Here is a 17,721-nt window from a genome sequence, read left to right as displayed (position 1 = left end):
TGTGAATACCTTCCGGGGGGGGGGGGATGTAACATAGAATGGTAAAAAGAAAAAAAGACAAATTATACAGGATTTGCAAGTTCTAGATATGGTTCAAAATGCAGTTTAGTGATGCTAGAAGATCCTTTCCAAGAGCTCAAAAGAGACAGAATTAAAGAAAGGCCCTTAAATTTAGAGTACTTCAGACTATCAGACTATAGCTTATCGATTCAATGTGACATCCTCAAAAAGCAATCCCAAAGAGCTATCAGACAGCTGCCACTCCCCCATCACTAAATGTGAGGGAAAGGGGGAAAGTGGTCTAAGAAGGGGGTACATACATCTGGATGAATTACAGCACTGTTAAGCTGTACATCATAGTCTCAGTTCAGATGTTTCACTTGGATATCTGGGTAGTGGTATCCAAAAAGAATAATGCACCACTACCTGTTTTAAATTTTTGTTGTAAATCACTTTATGTCTTTTTTTTTAAAGGCACCTGAGAAAATCAAATCATCTTCCTCCTCAATGAAACCCTGCCATTCAAGAGCATTTATTGTCCTATGACTAAGATGGAAAGGGGGAAAATGGGCACCCTATGGTAATGACGACTTAGACTAATATTATGTCTGCTCCATGAGCAGACTTCAAGAACTCAGTATGGCAAAATACATTTCCAGAATATTGTCTGGAGAACACAGAAGTTGCTGAAAATACAGAAGTTGAATTTCTCAGATGAAACATATTCTTTTAAAAGTGGGTAGTGAAAATGACTGAGAGGTTAAGCTCCAGTGACCCTAGTTAGTTCACTACTAATTAAGTACCCTTACCATAGGCAGTATCGTTTATTTGGTGTTTCATAGTGGTAAAGCAAAAATTATTAAACCCTTCCTAATGTAGACTAGGCTTAGTTTGCCAAGCCTTCACTTTGTGGACTCAGTTATTCAGCCACTCATGATAACAGAGGGACCATTTAGAACAGCATAGGAGATGGTGAAATGGGAATTCCAAAGGTCACCTCCGTCCCACTGAGCAAAGCCTCAGCAGAGTCAAAGAATCTTCCATTTGGAAGAGACACCAGTTGGATGCCACCCAAATCACAGCCAAACTAGGACTGCTACTGACATAAGATTACACTAATGGCTGATTCACGTGCAGCTTGATATGCATCCGGCCAGGTGCATATTGAGGGGATTCTGCTGCTTTTAAAGTAATACTGACTGCGTTCAGACATTATGATACCCCATGATGGGTTAATAAGATACTGTAGCTTTTTTTAAATAGCCCACGATCCACCGCCACACGAGTGAGGTAATGAGCTACTAGGAGTAATTTATTAAGCTACTGGGTGCAATTTGATTCACACACCAAGCAGTGGCGCTGTTTCACCTTTGAAGTGTTGGACATTTGCAGGATTGGGATAAAACTTCATACACAGCCCCCTGCCCCCACGAGGAAGCACCCGATTCACCATCAAACCCGTGTGATATCTCACCAAGGAGGGAAAATCCCAAGTGCCCCAAAAGGCACACACAGCCTCTCCTCGTCAGGGGGCACCTGCTCCACCACCAAACCCTTGTGCATTTACTCCAGAGGAGAAAAAAATCCTCAGTGCCCCCAATGGAGGGAGATGCCCAGAAAACTTTGGGGGTTTGCAGGATTGAGACCATACTCCACACACGGATTTTCCTAGTCAGGAGGCACCCGCTCCATCAAATCCCTGTACATTTACTCCAGAGGAGCAAAAATCCCAAGTGCCCCCAAAAGAGGAAGATGCCTATAACGCCTTGGAAAGTTGCAGGATTGGGACAAAACCTAAGGAGGCACCCAATGCACTATGAAAACCTAGCCCTTATTTTGAAAGCAGCGAAGATTTCAGGTACACCAAAAAGCGGGAGATGCCTTGGCAGTTTGCAACATCAGGACCAAACCTCATAGCCTGCCTCTTCTACACTGCTGGCTTGATAGCTTTGACATGTTCCTAATCAGTAAGCCAGTGAAGAGCTGAGTGGCAGCTGTTTTGACTGCTCTTGCTGCACAGTTGTGTAGCCAGCCAAAATAACCCACGGTGACTGCCATATGACACAATAACCCATAGTCTGCAGAGTAGGTTATTTAATCCATCATGGGTTATCAGAGTGGGTTATTTTGGTCAAATAAACCATTGTGGATTAAAAAAAAACTTCCACTAGATGACATGATAACCCATCATGACTTAATTAACCCATCATGGGTTATCATGATGTCTGGACCCAGTCATTTTAATGAGTTTTATTATTGGTCAGCTGTAGGGTGACTCATAAGTTAAAATAACAACAACAACAACCATTCAGAAACTGGGCCTACCAAAATACATCCACACCAACATCCAGAAAGCAGTCCTACTTAAAACATGTTTAATTGTCAGGACATTTCTGAATCATCTCGGTCTAGAAAACCACCACAAGCAACAAAAGAGAGATGATGATGATGATGATGATGATGATGATGATGATGATGATGATAGAATCCCTTTGCTGTGTAAAACTGGCTAAGGGTTTACTCACCCCATATCTGGCCATCTACAAAAAGGCTACGTGAACCATGCATGGAATTATACAAACTATGTAATTGTCAGGAATAGTTAAGGCCTGTAGTTTTAGCTAAGATTGAATTAGTAGTAGTCTGAAAGGCTTTGGGCCTGGTTGGCCTCTGGAATGTTACAATCTGTGTGAGTTGATCTCCGTCAGTGTTCTCAGAGCAGAGATGGAAGAGTGCTTCTACTCCCTGCAAGCCACCAGCTTGCCTTGGGCAAGAAGCTGTCTGTGAGAAATTGATAGGGGTTTGCAGAAGGGTCGCGCAGATTGAAGTATCGTATTGGTGGGCTGAGCAGTGCCGCCCTGTTTGGTCAGGCGACAGGGGCATTGCTGAAAGGCCAAAGCCCCTCTCTATCAAGTGGTCTTAAAGAGGCCCATGCCTCCCTTTTTAAGCTGGTGCAAAGGTGAGGAGCCTTTGTAGGAACATCTGCTCTGCATTCCTGGAAAACCTCCGTTTGTATCCATCATTGTCTGAGACTCTGGGGGCACTCTGCACATGCTCCCTCCTAAGTGGAACTTTGGATTACTAAGAACTTGCCATGTAAAGTACTGTGAGGCTTTTCATAGACTTGAACTCTTGTTTCTTGTGGATTGTGTGTCGTTTATTGTCAGCACAGTATACCAGCAGTCTGGGCTGAATCATTGATTGTTGGACCTCTTCTCTCTTCTGCCTGGACTCCTGCAGCAAGAAGTTGGCCATGCGAAAGCTGTGGCATGGAACTCCTCATGTTTTAAGGTTTACCTTCCCCGTGATCTTGTTTAAACCTTGACCATGTTCCCTTTGAGTTACCAACGTATGATCCAAGGTTGGACTAGCTCTCTTTGGGTGGTTTGTTTGGCCTGTCAAGAATTTGATTGCCTGAGAGATCATGTCAGGAATTATCCCCCTCCCTTGTCCAGGTTTGGAACTGTGGAGGTGGCAATGGGGAAACCACATTGATGGGGATCTTGTCACAGTAGTAGTGAGTAGCTTTTGACTGTTCTAGAATTTCTTGGAGCCTGTTCTGTAGCTACTGACCATCAGCTATATGATTTCTGAAGTGTGTTACCATTAAGCTTTGCCATAGGATTTCCTGAAATAAAGAAGTCTCATTGATTTGGGTGTCCTGTGTCAGTTTGCCAAAATGTGTGCTTGCCTGAGGGATCAGACAGTGATCAATTCATACAGATTGTAACATTCCAGAAACTAACCAGGCCCAAAGCCTTCCAGACTATTTGTAATTAAATCTTAGCTAAAACTGTAAGGCCTTAACTATTCCTGACAGTAATGAATTTAAGGAAACAGACAATTAAGTTTCAGTTAAGAGTAAAATAGTACTTTAAAAGAATAGGAAATTAACAAGAAGATTGATACCATTTATTCCTTAATACACCAAAACCAGAATCTGAAATAGTTTGCTTAGTACCTATCTCAGGTTTTATTTTAAAGAAAAAAACCACATTTTCATCTTTCATAGTCATAGGAAGAAATACTTTGTTTTATTCACTGCGTCACTGTCTTTTCCTCTTGCCCTAGTTCTTTGTCCATTGCCATCCATTTTCTAAACGTGTCTGTAAAATCCCCAAACTGTAAATTATAATCAACAGAATGAATTGTATCAAATTATATTTAGTATATGGATGTGTGCTGTGTAGAATATTTGTCAGCTCAGCTCTGTCTTAATCTTTTAACAATGGAATTATTTTATATATATATATATATATATATATATATATATATATATATATATGTATTAAAGGTGGCCTCCCCAGTTACATGTTTTGGTTTTATTTGAAGTTTTAAGTCTAATAGTAAGCCTAACAGGGTTCAAACCATAAGAGTCAATTCAATAGTGGTTTAACGGTAGTTTATTTTCACATTCAAACAACTGTACACTTTTCTATAAATAGATGTGGTACTGAAATATTTACATCTCCCCCACCCCTCCCGCCCCTTCATAGTGCAGTCCATTCAATTGCCACACAGACCAAGCTGCATGGAGCAAGCCCAATTATTTCTAAAGGCATATTGCCAAGATTCCTTGTCAACTCATATGGTAATTAAACGTCAATCAGAGCCATTTGCCTGATGTTCTGTGGTTTATTACATGCTGTAGATCCTCTCCATTAAGTACCCCGTTGCATTTTTTGCATTAAGAGTCTAGTACAGTCCATGAAAAATAAGAGACATCTGAAACATTCATTTTTTAGCCTACTTAAAACTAAAGAGTCGAATGGATACTTTACCTGAAATGGAGGCTTCATTGCACAGTAGCACGGTTTTTGCAAAGTTCTTTGATTTACATGTACAGTTTGACAGAAGCAGTGGCTAAAAGGAGACCTGGGATATGCAGTGCTATTAACAAACGTTTGCATCCTCACAACCGTTTTCATAACCTGATGAGTTTCTGACAATTTACAACAGGATTAGAATGTGCTCCCAACACTCATGTTTTACATGAGTAGATCATATATTTCACCAATAGCACTGCCTTGGTGGCTTGCTTCCCCCCTTTCCTCACTTCTATACACTTACCATGAAGAATTCTATATACCACTCTACTAGTGAACTGAACAACTGGAATGTTAGCCAAATGGTAGCCTCCAGTTTAAAAGTGTATGTACAGTACATGCATACCAGTCTTAAGAGAATTGCCTAATTCCTCCTGCATCACAATTTCTCGCCATTCTTCTGAAGATGACTAATGTATATATTTGCTTCCACTCTCAAAAGAGCCATATCTGTCAGTAGAATGGGTTGGACATGGTCAAGGACAAAGAAGGGCCAAAGTGGAAGGAATTCCATGTTGACAAGCTTAAGTACAGAGAGCAAGGAAGGAAACAATGAAGAGTAGTGCACTTCAACAGCAACAACAATGGGTAGTCCAGGCTTCCATTCTGCACACAACAGAAAAACTGAAAACAGAGGCTTGAGTCTATAAATAAAGAAAATAACAATAGTACCACTGCAAATAAAAAGAGCTGAACCTCATGGAAGCTAATTGTCTGGGAAAGCTAATTTTAAAAGAGTAGCCAGAGCAGACCACATTCAGTTGTAGAAGGAATGCCAATACTCAGAAATGCTAGAGAACAGCTTCAGCACAGGACCAAACTGTTAGGCTTGATTTTTTTTGTAAAGGGGACTTGCAGGATCATATATAAACAAACAAGTTTTCATTAGAGGTGGTTATGTGAGCTCTTGTAACAGGAATAGAAAGGGGAGTATTACACGCCAACACATCTCCCAATGCTGAAGTTGATCAGCTGGACACTGGACGAGGGGGTTTGATTTTGCTTTCTGCTTCTTTCCCACGCACAGCAGCCACATAAGAGAAGAGACACAATACGGAGTAGCAGATCTCATGAGCCTAGAAGATATTAGAAAAAGGGATAATGAGACATTGGGTAATTAAATTGTTTCAGATTCTATAGGCAGAATTAAATTTATTGTACACCTGAAAAATCCCTTATTACTAGAGCAGGTTTCCCCAACCTGGTGCCCTACCGATGTCTTGATCTACATCTTCCAGCATTCTTGAACATTGGCTATGCTGGCTGGTGCTGATAGGAGTTGAAGCCCAAAACTGTAGGAGGTCTCCAAGTTAGGGAAGACTGTTCTAGAGCAATTATTATAAGCTTTGATGGGTAGATGTAAAGTTTTAATGTTGGTGACTCAACCATCTCCACCACCCATAATGATAAGGAACACATACAATTTCAGGTTCAAATAAATTAAGGCAAAGGCAGATGTAACATTTTTACAGCAGTGATGCCAATCTGGAAGTGCCCTTACCTGCATATAATCCCAAAATACCTTTACTCCCTAGGACTGAATTCTAAAAACACTAACTCTGCATGTTCACAGCAGAAACTGGGTATGGATGGAACTGATCAGCTTTTGGGCTGATCTGAAAACCCTTTACTGGAGTTCCTGAAGAACCCTGTGTTCTACCACTGAATCAGGGCCGGCTGAGGAAAGTTGAAGCCCCACCTCCTGGACAATGTCTGCTGTCAGGAGGAGGTGCATTTCCAAAAGCCAGACTGCTCTATTGTTACTAGGAAAATAAAGAAAAACCAAGCAATGAATTAATGTTTAAATAAGCATGCAGTGCTTTAAAAAAGGCAAAACAGCCTGCCTGAAGCATGGGGGAGAGGATAATAGCTGAATTAGCATTTCATTTCCTGAGATGCACATCTATCATTTCAATTGCAAGGCAGGGTGGAAGCTGGGTTTGCACAGCAGCTCAGGGACCCATCATCTTTTTGTATTATATCTATCTTCATCCTAAGCCTTAGGGCCTAAGTACATGACTTCACAAACGGAACACAGGTAATGGTTACACAAGAGCTGTAGCATTTTATCTGTTGTCCTAGCTCCCTGTTTAGCCCCCCAAAATCCTTTCTGCAGATAGGGTTATGGTTTTGTGGCTCAGCATTAGGAGATCAAGGAATGCAATCTTTAGGAGGGGTGGGCAACGTGTGGCCCGATGTTTTGGCCCACAACTCCCATCAGTCCTAGCCAGCATAACCAATGATTAGGGACAATAGGAGGTGCTGTTCTGTTCACCTGGATACTCAGGGCAGGACCAATGTATGATAGAGGGCCAGGGAAGAGGACATCACTGGGATCCACCATCTTTGCAGGGAGACTGGACAGAAGGCACTGTACCTGGTACTGGAGAGAACAGGGCTCCTGTATACCACTCACCCAATAGCAGCCTTGCCTGAGCTATCAGAGGTGTTCTTTAACATAGTGTTGGAGACCCTACAGGCTTTGGTGCGTGGGGAATTCAACATTCATGCTGAAGTGGCCTGAAGAGACTTCACTGCCACCAGGATAACCATAGGGCTATCTCAGTACATCATTGGCCCAATCCATTCTGCAGGTCATGCACTGAAACTAGCCTTTACTACTGGGCGGAGTGGAGAAGAGGTCTGGAATGGGGAGAGTGACTAAACCCCATTGTCCTGGTCAGTCCATTTCCTGGTAAGGTTTGGACTTTCTCTGACTGCTCTCCTCAGCAAGGGCATGGGATCGATTAAGATGGTCTTCCCCTAGAGACTAATCTGAAGATTTCAGGAATGCTCTACGGGAGTTCCTAGGTAACATGGCTTGCATTCCTGCCAAGGTCCTGGTTTCACTGTGGAACAATGAATCGGAGAGGGTTATTGACCGCATTGTTCCCAAGCATCCTCTCCTGGGGGTGGGGAGGAAGTCGGTCCCCTGCTATTTGGGGGAAGTACAGGCAACGAAGCAAGCATTGTTGGGTTGAACACAAATGGTTTAAGTCTTGGAGTGAAAGTGATCCAACACTGGTGACTGCACATTATTGTGTCTACCCTGTGGCAGTGATGAAAGCTGTATTTCTTCTTTATCATCTGAGTCAGGTGAGGCTCTGCAGAGCTGGTGTGGCACCTGGAAGCAGTAATAGGTTACAGTGAATCCTGACAAGACTCCGGTCTTGTAGGTGAGTGGTTCTTGGGTCGAAGAACTGGATGGGCAGCACTCCCCATGAAAAAGCATGGGCATAGTTTATGGAGATACTCCTTGATCCAGCTTACTGGAGGCCAACTTGCCTCAGTGGCATGGAATGCTTTTGTCCAGTTTTGAGTGGTGCACCAGCTGCAGCTGTTCCTAGACAGAGATAGCTTAACTACAGTGACCCATGCTCTGGTAACCTAACACTGATCCTGAAAAAGATGTATTGGTTGTCGATCTGTTTCCAGGGTGAATTTGAAGTGCTGGTGTTGATCTACAAAGCCCTAAACAGCTTGGAATCCAGGTATCATTTCTTCTGATCAGAAGGAATGCTTCTCCATGTACTAGTCTGCCTATGCCTTAGATATGGGTGGGTGGGAGAAAGACCCATCTCATCCAAGTATATTGGATTGTGTCATGAGTTACGCCTCGACTTTAGACTTCACTCACTCAAAGCTACACTTGGTGCCAACATTATTAACATGTTGACATCAGGCTAAGACCCATCTGTTTACCTGGGCATTTATGAATGTTTACTTGCTGACACAATCAATCTCACTGCTGATTGTTTTATTGGTTTTATTATACGTATTTTTACTGCATTTTATTACTGTTTAATTGTTGTTTTAACATAGTTGTTACCCACCCTAGGATTTTTATGAAGGATGAGATATAAATAGAAACAAATAAATAAATATACACAAATTCAAAATGGCAGGTAGAAGGTCTATTTCTTAATCGTGGTAGTAATAGAAGCAGATTGTTAATCATTCATTTTGTCACCTATTCAAATGTACTTTTATATGCAATTTGTCTAAATACTTTTTTTTAATCAAATAGTTTCAAGATGATTAAAATATATGTTTTAAGATACTATGCCCAACAATTCTATGTAATTAAAACTTACAGTTTCCAGCTTAATTCACTAACATTCGTGAGTGGGAGTTATCAATATACTTATGATCCTAGTGATCCTATATCAAATCATGTATATTTAATGTTTTAGTACCAGATCTGGAAGATGGATAGATTCCAACTTATCTTAAGGCACACATCTTTCTAATTTCTGAAAAATGGGATGTAAAAGTAAATTTTGCCATGGCAATCAGATTGAAGTCCAATTTTCTAATGTATTGTTGGTTAAGGAGTATTTCATGCTTTATGGCAGAAGTAATCCAATAAACGGTAAGCCATCAAATTCTGTTGGTGTCTCTTTCTCTCAGATAAATTAGTTCCTCACAAGCCCCAACTTTCAAAAATAAAATGAAGACAAGCATTAAGAAACACAGTACAAACATAGTCATAGTCTGTCTGTCTCTCTCTCTCTTTCTTTCTGGTTTCTAAAACATCGAGGTTTCTGTATTCCTGAAGTCCTAAATTTCCATTCTCTTCAGGCTGAAATTGTTCATAAGCATATTTCCCCAGAATCTTCCATTGAAGTTAAGAGAACAGATGACACTCGGAAAATTAGCAAGATGGACAATGCTCATATCCCACAGACCTGGGCATGATAAGAACAACCTTTGAAAAATAACCAGAACATGTAGTAAATGACTCACCATTGGCGTCTTGTACTTGTGGCTCACCACTTCTTTAGTTTCAGGAACTAAAACCGGACGGGCAAGAGACAAAACAAAGAGTTCAAAAAACGAGAGGAAAAGATGAGAGGAATAGTACAATGTTCCCAAAGATGAAGGGAAGGAAAACATACAAACAGCTGCTGGGAAAGGACACTCTACTAATCCTACCTTCCTTTCTGTTGACAGTTCACTAAAGTCTATAGGAATACAAATAATTCAAAATGGACCAGTATTTAGGAAATCACTACCCATGTGGACTCTTAGAATCACCTTTGTCTTTGCTGGCATTGTTAGTTCTTTTTATTCAGAAAATACCAAGTAAAATAAATTTACCAAGCACTGCCTTTAGAGTCTAAACAATTCTGTTCAATCACCTGCCAATTTGGCACCTCTCAGGCCTGATTTCAGATTTTTCCTGCACAGCAGCACACATACCATTCCTGCACACATACCATTCATTGATAAACTAGCAAAATTTTACTTTGATGCATAATAAACAGTGCTTGCCAGCACTTTATCATATTTACTAATTAAAGGTCAACTTCTAATCCCTTTATGATAAGAGATCAGATATAATAAACAAAGCAACTTGCTCTCCTTTCATTGTTTTCAAATTTCCTGCATCAAACGCTAGAGCATTAGTACAATTCCTGACTTGCATAAATGGAGACTATCAAAAGACAACTACATTCTAAATCCAAATTATAAAAGCACAGTTTTGAACCTTTTCCCTGCAAAGTGATTGGATTTTCTATGTTATCACAAAGCATCTGAGAGGAAGATTTTTTTAAAAAAGAAACCATGTATTGATCATATAGGGATAGATGGGGAGGATGAGTAGAATAAGTATTTTATCAACCATGTTATCACCTAGTAAGAGGAAAAAATTAATAGGCAATCTATGAACAAGTGAGCTCAGTATGAATGCTTGGGACAGACACATACACACACACACACAAACACACACCAGACAAATCCTTTCATATATATGAGAACAAAGGCTATTGGGAAAAGGGTTAAGACAACACAATAAAGATTAAGCAACATACACTGAGTCACGGTGAGAGGACTCTAATACAAAAGAATGTGGCAGTAACTTGAACCCAATATATTGCAGCAGCATTATTTCTGGAAAGATCCAAGGAAAATTCCTTCTATTTAAAACATGTACATGCTCAAAAGGCACTGCCTCATGCCATGAGGGAATTGAGTCTGAGAAACAGCAAACGTCTCTCTCTAAACTACTTTACTCATTGGTATTAAATAATTATGATACCAACTCTATACCACTAAAAAAAGCACACACACATCAGAATGGAGTTAGTATAATAATTTGAAAGGCAAATAGGAACTCGAGCCAAGAGGGAGCTGTGAAGACCTTGACTTCTAAATACTGTTTTAGAAGGGGACCATAACGCTCACTAAATCTACCTGCACACCAACTCAAGGACCTCTATTTATAGACTCTCCAATAGAGAAAATATATTTAGCAAACAAAGTTAAAAGAGAATTGTGGGATGTTATACAGAAATAATAATAATAATAATAATAATAATAATAATAATAATAATAATAATAGACAGCATGACTTGGCAATGCCCATCATGTCCATCTAGAAAAACCGCCATGAACGAGAAATAGACAACAACAACAATCAGGAAATTTCTGAATCAGTAAAAGGCAGCATGACTTGGCAAAGCCAGTCATGTTCATCTAGAAAAACCATCACAAGCGAAAAAAGAGAGATAATAACAATATCAAAGCACTGCTACTGTAAAATATTTAAAAATCAAGCTATAATAAAGGATCCTCTCCTTCCCACCCCCAAGGAAAAGCATTTGATCTCTGTTGCGCTTAAAGTTAGGAGGAGGAAGGGGAATAAGTGCACAAGTACCATCCTGCAGCATCTTGCCCTGTGAATGAGAATACAAAGTACTAAGAAAAATAGGGACCAGGGGCATCACTTTACCTGCTGGAGAATGAAGGTTTTCATAGCAGCGACAGTGAAGGGGCCACAGAAAAGTAAAGCACAAGTACATAGCAGTAACTCAAATTTCCAAGCCTGATGCTTCCTACCTTCTCTAAATAATTCCTCGCAGTAGTGCAGGGTCTTGCTATTTTATTGTTTTACTCTGTACAGCACCATGCACATTGATGGTGCTATATAAATAAATAATAAATTATAATAATCTCCAACGTTCACATTGTTGTCATACAAGTAGTACTGGATTTTTTTTTCTAACCAACATAAAAAAAAAACGCTCACAAAATTATCATCATGCAAGGTAAAATGTAATCAGTCACACCCATCCCTACCCCCCCCCCCCGTCACCTCACTGCGCACACATCCCTATCCTCTAACACCTCACTGCTAGACCCTGTCCCTGCAACATCTATCACCAGAGGCAGCCATCTCACTTTGCCTAATGGTACAGCCAGCCCAAATAATGCTAGAATCTACACACGTGCAGAGTTCTTGTTCCGGTTATTGCTTATGCGCCTTTGTAAAGTTTCAGATTTGTTCAAACACAATTAAGAAAGGGATCTGCAAAATAGGTACTGGGATTTACCACTTAGTTCTACTGGAGCACTAACTCAACACTCTGCCCTACATACCAACAAGTAATCGACTTTCTATTTCAGACAAATCCATACTATCTGAAAACAAGATGGTAAAACATTAGTGAAAATATCTACCAACTTCTGGGTAATCCTTTTATACTGAAATTCGATCTGTTCTGTGTTACTATAGCCAGCAGTCTGACCCCGGTGCATCACAGATTATTTGGGAAGCCGAGTTCCTCTCTTAATGGGGAGCCATGATTTCTGGTGGCACGCAGGCCGGCAGCAAAGGGAGAAAGGCTTGTGAAGAGAAGTTGCACAACTTCAGCAGCAGCAGCAGCATCTTATTCTCAGGAGGGGACTGTTGAACCAAACACTGCTTTGATGGAGTGGGGCCAAAGCGGCAGACCCAGCAGAGTGAGATCTCTCCTTTGTTCTCACTCCAGTTCAACCTGCAGTTCCTAAAGGCAGATCTTCTAGGTGGCTCCAGGATTGCAGCTTCTGACTTCCCCATCCACTCACTCCTGGTAGTAAGATGTCTTGCAGTGGCAGAAGTAGTTGCCTGTTAATGGGGCTGGGAAGGAATTTTACCTGCATACCAATTGGCAAAGACTGTGCAGGGTTGTTGCCTTCCCCACTGCAAGATTAATTCCATTGTAAATAAGTTGATCTGGACTATCAGTAAATTCTTTGTGGATGCTTCATTTTATAATATTTGTTTCAACTTACACAGGCATGATAACCATTGGGCTGCATCTGCTGGTGAAGGGGAACAGGATTGGATTCCCCGCTTCCCCATGGTGAGGACTTCCATAGGAATCTTGGGGATGTGGCACCAAGATCAGACCAGCACAGGGGCTTCAAGATGGCCACGTCCAGGGTGATAAAAAGGGGTTCACATTAGCAGTCCACACCATGGTGTGCCCCAGCCCCTGGCCCTGCCATCCACCACCAGCCCCCGTGAGAGCTAGGAATCAGTCAGCAGGCAGGTTGGCTGATGACAGGATCCATGCCCTATGCCAGCCCCAAGCCAATTCAAGTGAGTCAATAAAGTTGTGGCCAATTTATTATCCCAGCTATGCCTGTGTGTCTACTTTGTTCTCGTCCCTTTGCCAAACAGACCCAATTAAGCACGGCTCACATAAGCAGCAACTAGGTATTTCAGCTTGTGCATTATCTCAGAAGAGCTCTTGCTGTGTCTATCAGGCTGTATTTTATTATTAAGCACTTGAGAGTTTTTTGCTGCTGCTGCTTTTATTCCCCCCCCCCCATAAAACTTAATATGATGCTGTGAAAAAATACCATGTATTCTCAGCCAGAAAGGGCACACTTTTTCAAAACAGAATCTACAGTTACCCAGGTAACTGACCATGGCAAGATAACCATGCATTCTGGCTATGTAAATTCACATTAATGATGCAATCATAAGCACATTTGCTAGGAAGCAAGTCCCATTGGATTTAATAGGACTTACTTCTGAATAAATAAGCTTAAGATTGAGCTGCAAATTTGAAAGGAAGATGGAAATGACACTGAAGAACAGAATAAAAAACCAAAGACTGAATTTTTTTACAAATTTGTCTCGTACTAAAAAGAAATTATAAAAATGTGCATCATCCCAGATAACAGTGTTTATGCAGCAGGAAAGGGCTTAAAAGGTACCTCGTAAAGTGGAAGCTGTGTGACACAGGATGACTCAGCACCAACACCACTCCACCTTGTGTAGATTCTGGATGATTGAATACACAAGTGATTGCTCTGGGCAGTCATTTGGACCAGTTGCAAATTTATGTAAATCTCATGTACAATTGACCTATGATGGAATGCAGGTAGCATGGACAGCTTACAGTTCAGCACAGAGTCTTGCCTCTGACCTGATTATTTGCTCCAGTTAACATACTCTGTAAGGATGCCTTGGAGAACCACTTCAGTAGGTGGAATACTTTTCTATATTACATAGCTCCACCTTTCAGAGAACCCTGATAATAAAAATTAATATTAATACGGGGAGCTTCCATCTAGGCTAATATTTTACTTCAATCAGTCTGGGTGAAATTCTACACTCACTTCGTGTTGCACAAGTTCTTCATTCTCCTCCTATCCTCTTTTTATCTCTTCTTTCCCTAGCAGAAAATAACGTCCCCATGAAAACAGAACCAAAATACATTTACTTTATTCATCAGTATTGTTTTAAGGAGCAAAAAGGAAGCTTCTTGATTACCCTAAATTCACTTCAGATAAGATACAAATTCAAGAAGGGCAAACATGTTAGTTTGCTATAGCACACACAAGACTCTTATAGCACCTCAAAGTAGCAAATGTATTATGGCATAAGCTGTCATGATCTACAGCGCACTTCTTCAAAACAGAGTGTCCCTGCAATGTGTTAATATTCTCTCCATATCATATCCATTAACAGCTTATTTTTTTAAAAGAAAATAACTAAAATAGTCCCCTGGCTTCCATAGCTATATTCTGCACCCTCTAAAATATCTCAGTCTTTCATGCTATCAAAACTTAACAATGCTGCAAACTCAACTCATCTCACTCCCAGTTTCAGATACATCCTATGCTGCTTCTTTAACTCTGCACCCACTGAGCTCTGCCTCACTGAGAGGACTGGAAATTTGAGTTACTGCCATGTGAGTACAAACCTAATATCAAAATAATGTAATTACCAAATTCTTCCAGGACAAAGACTCCTCGCACTGTATTGCACTTTTTAATGTGATTCAGCTCTATGAAAACCTGAAAGAAAACAGGACGAAAAGCACATGATTAGTATAAATGAGGAGACAATTTCAAAATAAAACCAAAACCAAAAAGCACACCACAGCAGTCATAACTTGGAATGTTGTAGCATATACTACCAATTCAACTACAGTTTATTATTTAAATCAAAAGAAAGGGAAATACAAAAATAAAGATTGAAAAATTGCCACAATGCTAGAAATGAACAAACAACTTAAAAAGCGAAGAAGCGAAGACAGCAGAAGATGGAGTACCTTCCGCTCCTTGCAGGAGGAGAAAGCATGGAAGAGAAACGAAGGAGTTAGTAACTCTGACATATCCAACATTGCTATCCCCTTCAGGCACGCAGCAAAAAGAAAAACTATCACACCTTGAAATGCAACAAAAGGAGGGACACAGACTGCTCTCAAATTTGGTCTGTCATTTGTTGTCTTGTCCGATCCCACAAAATGTCTGCCTCTCCATGCATCCTCCTCCAGCACAGAGGGCAGGCAAGAGGTCCCATGCTTCCCACCCAAACCAAGTTGCTGTATTTCCACACCTGACAATATCATCACTCAGGATTTAGAAATCACTTACTGACACTAAGTACTAAAACAAACTGGTTAGGAAAAATGAAGCAGAAGATTTTCATCTCTGGCCCAGAAACCAAGTGTGTGGAAACAAGCAAGCTATCTGATTATAATGATCCATTCAACGCCCAAAGTGTCTTTTCATCCATCCATCCACATACTGGAAAGTGTAACCATAGTGGCTACATTCAGAGTGAGAGTCAATTTATGGTCTATGGGGAAAGGATACAGAAGGGAAATCATAATATTTTTATTTCAGTCCTATGATCTGCCCCAAAAACAAAGACTTCCAGGTGCTTTTTTATTAACAATGTTCCTGTGCTAGCATACATAAAATAATAGCAAGATATGTCATTTCCAAGGACTGGAAGGGGGGATAGCCTTGTTAGAGTGGTGAGGGAGATAAGTGGAGCAGGGAAAATTGCCTTACTGTACTGATTATTTTTTTAAAATACAGGCTATGCAAGTATCTCTATGCATGAGTGTATAGTCAGGAATATTCATCCTCTATCAAACTAAAACACAGTCCTAAAAATAAAATAGTTCCCTAAAATGGCAGAATTGGGGAAAGGCTGTGTTCCTCACAATTAGCAATCTCATAAGCCCTACCCAATAGCTGCTTCTGTCATGTACATAAACATGTGCATTCATTCATTCATTCATTCGTTTATTTTAAAAAATTTCTATCCCAGCTATGTGGTATAATGCTGAATTAGGAAGCCCCTAGAATAATTTCTTCATAGGAAGTAGACATGAGAAACTTAAGAAGGATGTCATTCTGATGGCGCCTCCGTCCTCCTTTTCTATCTTACTCAGAACTTGCAATTTCAGGACTTTTAATCATGCAATGGGACTTCTTTTCCTTCTGCTTCCTCTTGTACTACCTCCCACCTGCCTGGGGCGGGGGGGATCTCCCACCTTTCAGTGAACATTTGTGGGGGGGACTGCAGAGGGAGGGGAAATCTGTCCAGCGAATGGTGTCTTTTCCATTGACAGATGGACAGCATTGGATTTCACCTGAGTGTTTACACAGTGACTAGCTGCAATCAGTGTAAAATGACTCTGAGTCCAGACAATAGTGCATCAATGAAAAATAAGCCATGATGGGTATTATGTACCATGATACATAATGGGTATTATGTACCCATCACAGTAGAATCCATTTGTGTTTATAATCTTAAAGTTCCTTAAGGTCCATTGCTGCATCTGGAACACAGATTGCAGCAGTGGCTAAGAATACCTTTCACCACCCTTTTTCTGGGGGGGGGGGGGCGCGAAGAAATACAGTCTGTTCTTTGAAATCTTATCATTCATTCATGACCTTCCTTTTTGGGTGCTTCCAGACTGGCAATATGGTCACATTTAATTTCAGTTCAATTCAGTTACTTTCTCCAGAAGTCCAGCAGCAGGACATTTTCCTCCTATGAAATGCTGGATTTGTGTATTTTTATCTGTGCATGAGGATGTGCAATTCTAGGAATTCAGTTCTGTTTAAGTCTGATGGGATTCCAGTCCTGCTTAAGCCTGACGGGTTTCCACGGTGTTTCTATTCCGGTAAGTGATGGTGGAGTGTAGGGGATTTTCTCCTGATTCTGGATTTTTTTTTTCCGCATTTGTTTTTAGGTTTGCAATTTGCATAAATTTGGGGAGGGGGATCTTCAAATTTGCACAAACGTCGTAATTATTTTTATTAGCAATCTTGCACAAGTGTGCGTGATTGCAAGTCTGTCCACTATGTAGCCCCGCAAAGGCATATTCCCACACAACTTCATTTAGCCCATTCTGTATTTGTCAAAGAACATGTCAATTTCTTTCCCACTTCAGCACTTCCTGAACAAAGAGAGGGGAATTGACAAGGCTAGGTTGCCTCCCTCTCTGCTGTCCTTCTACCAGTAGGCAAAGGACTTTTTCTAACTCAAGCAGGCCTTTGGCATGTAAGTCGATCTGTTGGATTAGGTGCTGTTTTATTCTTTTATTGTTGGGTTTTTAATGTATTTGTTTTATGATTGTTTTAATTAAGGGCATGTCTACACGGTTCATTCATCCCGGAGTCGTCTCTAGGTCGTCCTTGTGCATCCAAATGATGCACAGGGAATCCTGGAGTCAACCGGGGATTACCACAGACTTTCCCCAGGATAACTGAAACGGGGGGTTTCCTGGTTTTTCTATGGCCCTGGGACAACCCCAAGGACCGTGGTCGGTGTGGCGCGGCCTCTCCTCAAACAGGCACAGAGCTGCACAGG

At 40.9% G+C, this 17,721-nt stretch overlaps 1 protein-coding gene across 12 annotated transcripts in view; it reads right to left on the bottom strand.

Moving 5' to 3' along the window:
- Positions 1-4,369: 4,369 nt before the first annotated feature.
- Positions 4,370-17,721, bottom strand: part of MADD (MAP kinase activating death domain) — a 93,847-nt gene continuing 80,495 nt past the window's right edge. For 6 of the 12 annotated variants that reach the window (XM_063117512.1, XM_063117513.1, XM_063117514.1 and 3 more), the window contains 3 exons: positions 14,834-14,903; positions 9,573-9,619; positions 4,370-5,902 (listed from right to left, as the gene is read on the bottom strand). In XM_063117512.1, the coding sequence (XP_062973582.1) occupies positions 5,795-5,902; positions 9,573-9,619; positions 14,834-14,903 (225 nt within the window). In that variant the 3' untranslated portion in view covers positions 4,370-5,794. The remainder of the gene's footprint in view (positions 5,903-9,572; positions 9,620-14,833; positions 14,904-17,721) is intronic. The other 6 variants (XM_063117515.1, XM_063117520.1, XM_063117521.1 and 3 more) reach the window with 1 other exon arrangement.

Source organism: Elgaria multicarinata, chromosome 2, assembly GCF_023053635.1.
Source record: "Elgaria multicarinata webbii isolate HBS135686 ecotype San Diego chromosome 2, rElgMul1.1.pri, whole genome shotgun sequence".
Taxonomy (NCBI): Eukaryota; Metazoa; Chordata; class Lepidosauria; order Squamata; family Anguidae; genus Elgaria; species Elgaria multicarinata.
The sequence above is the reverse complement of the archived record's forward strand: the minus strand, read 5'-3'. Positions and strand labels throughout refer to the sequence as shown.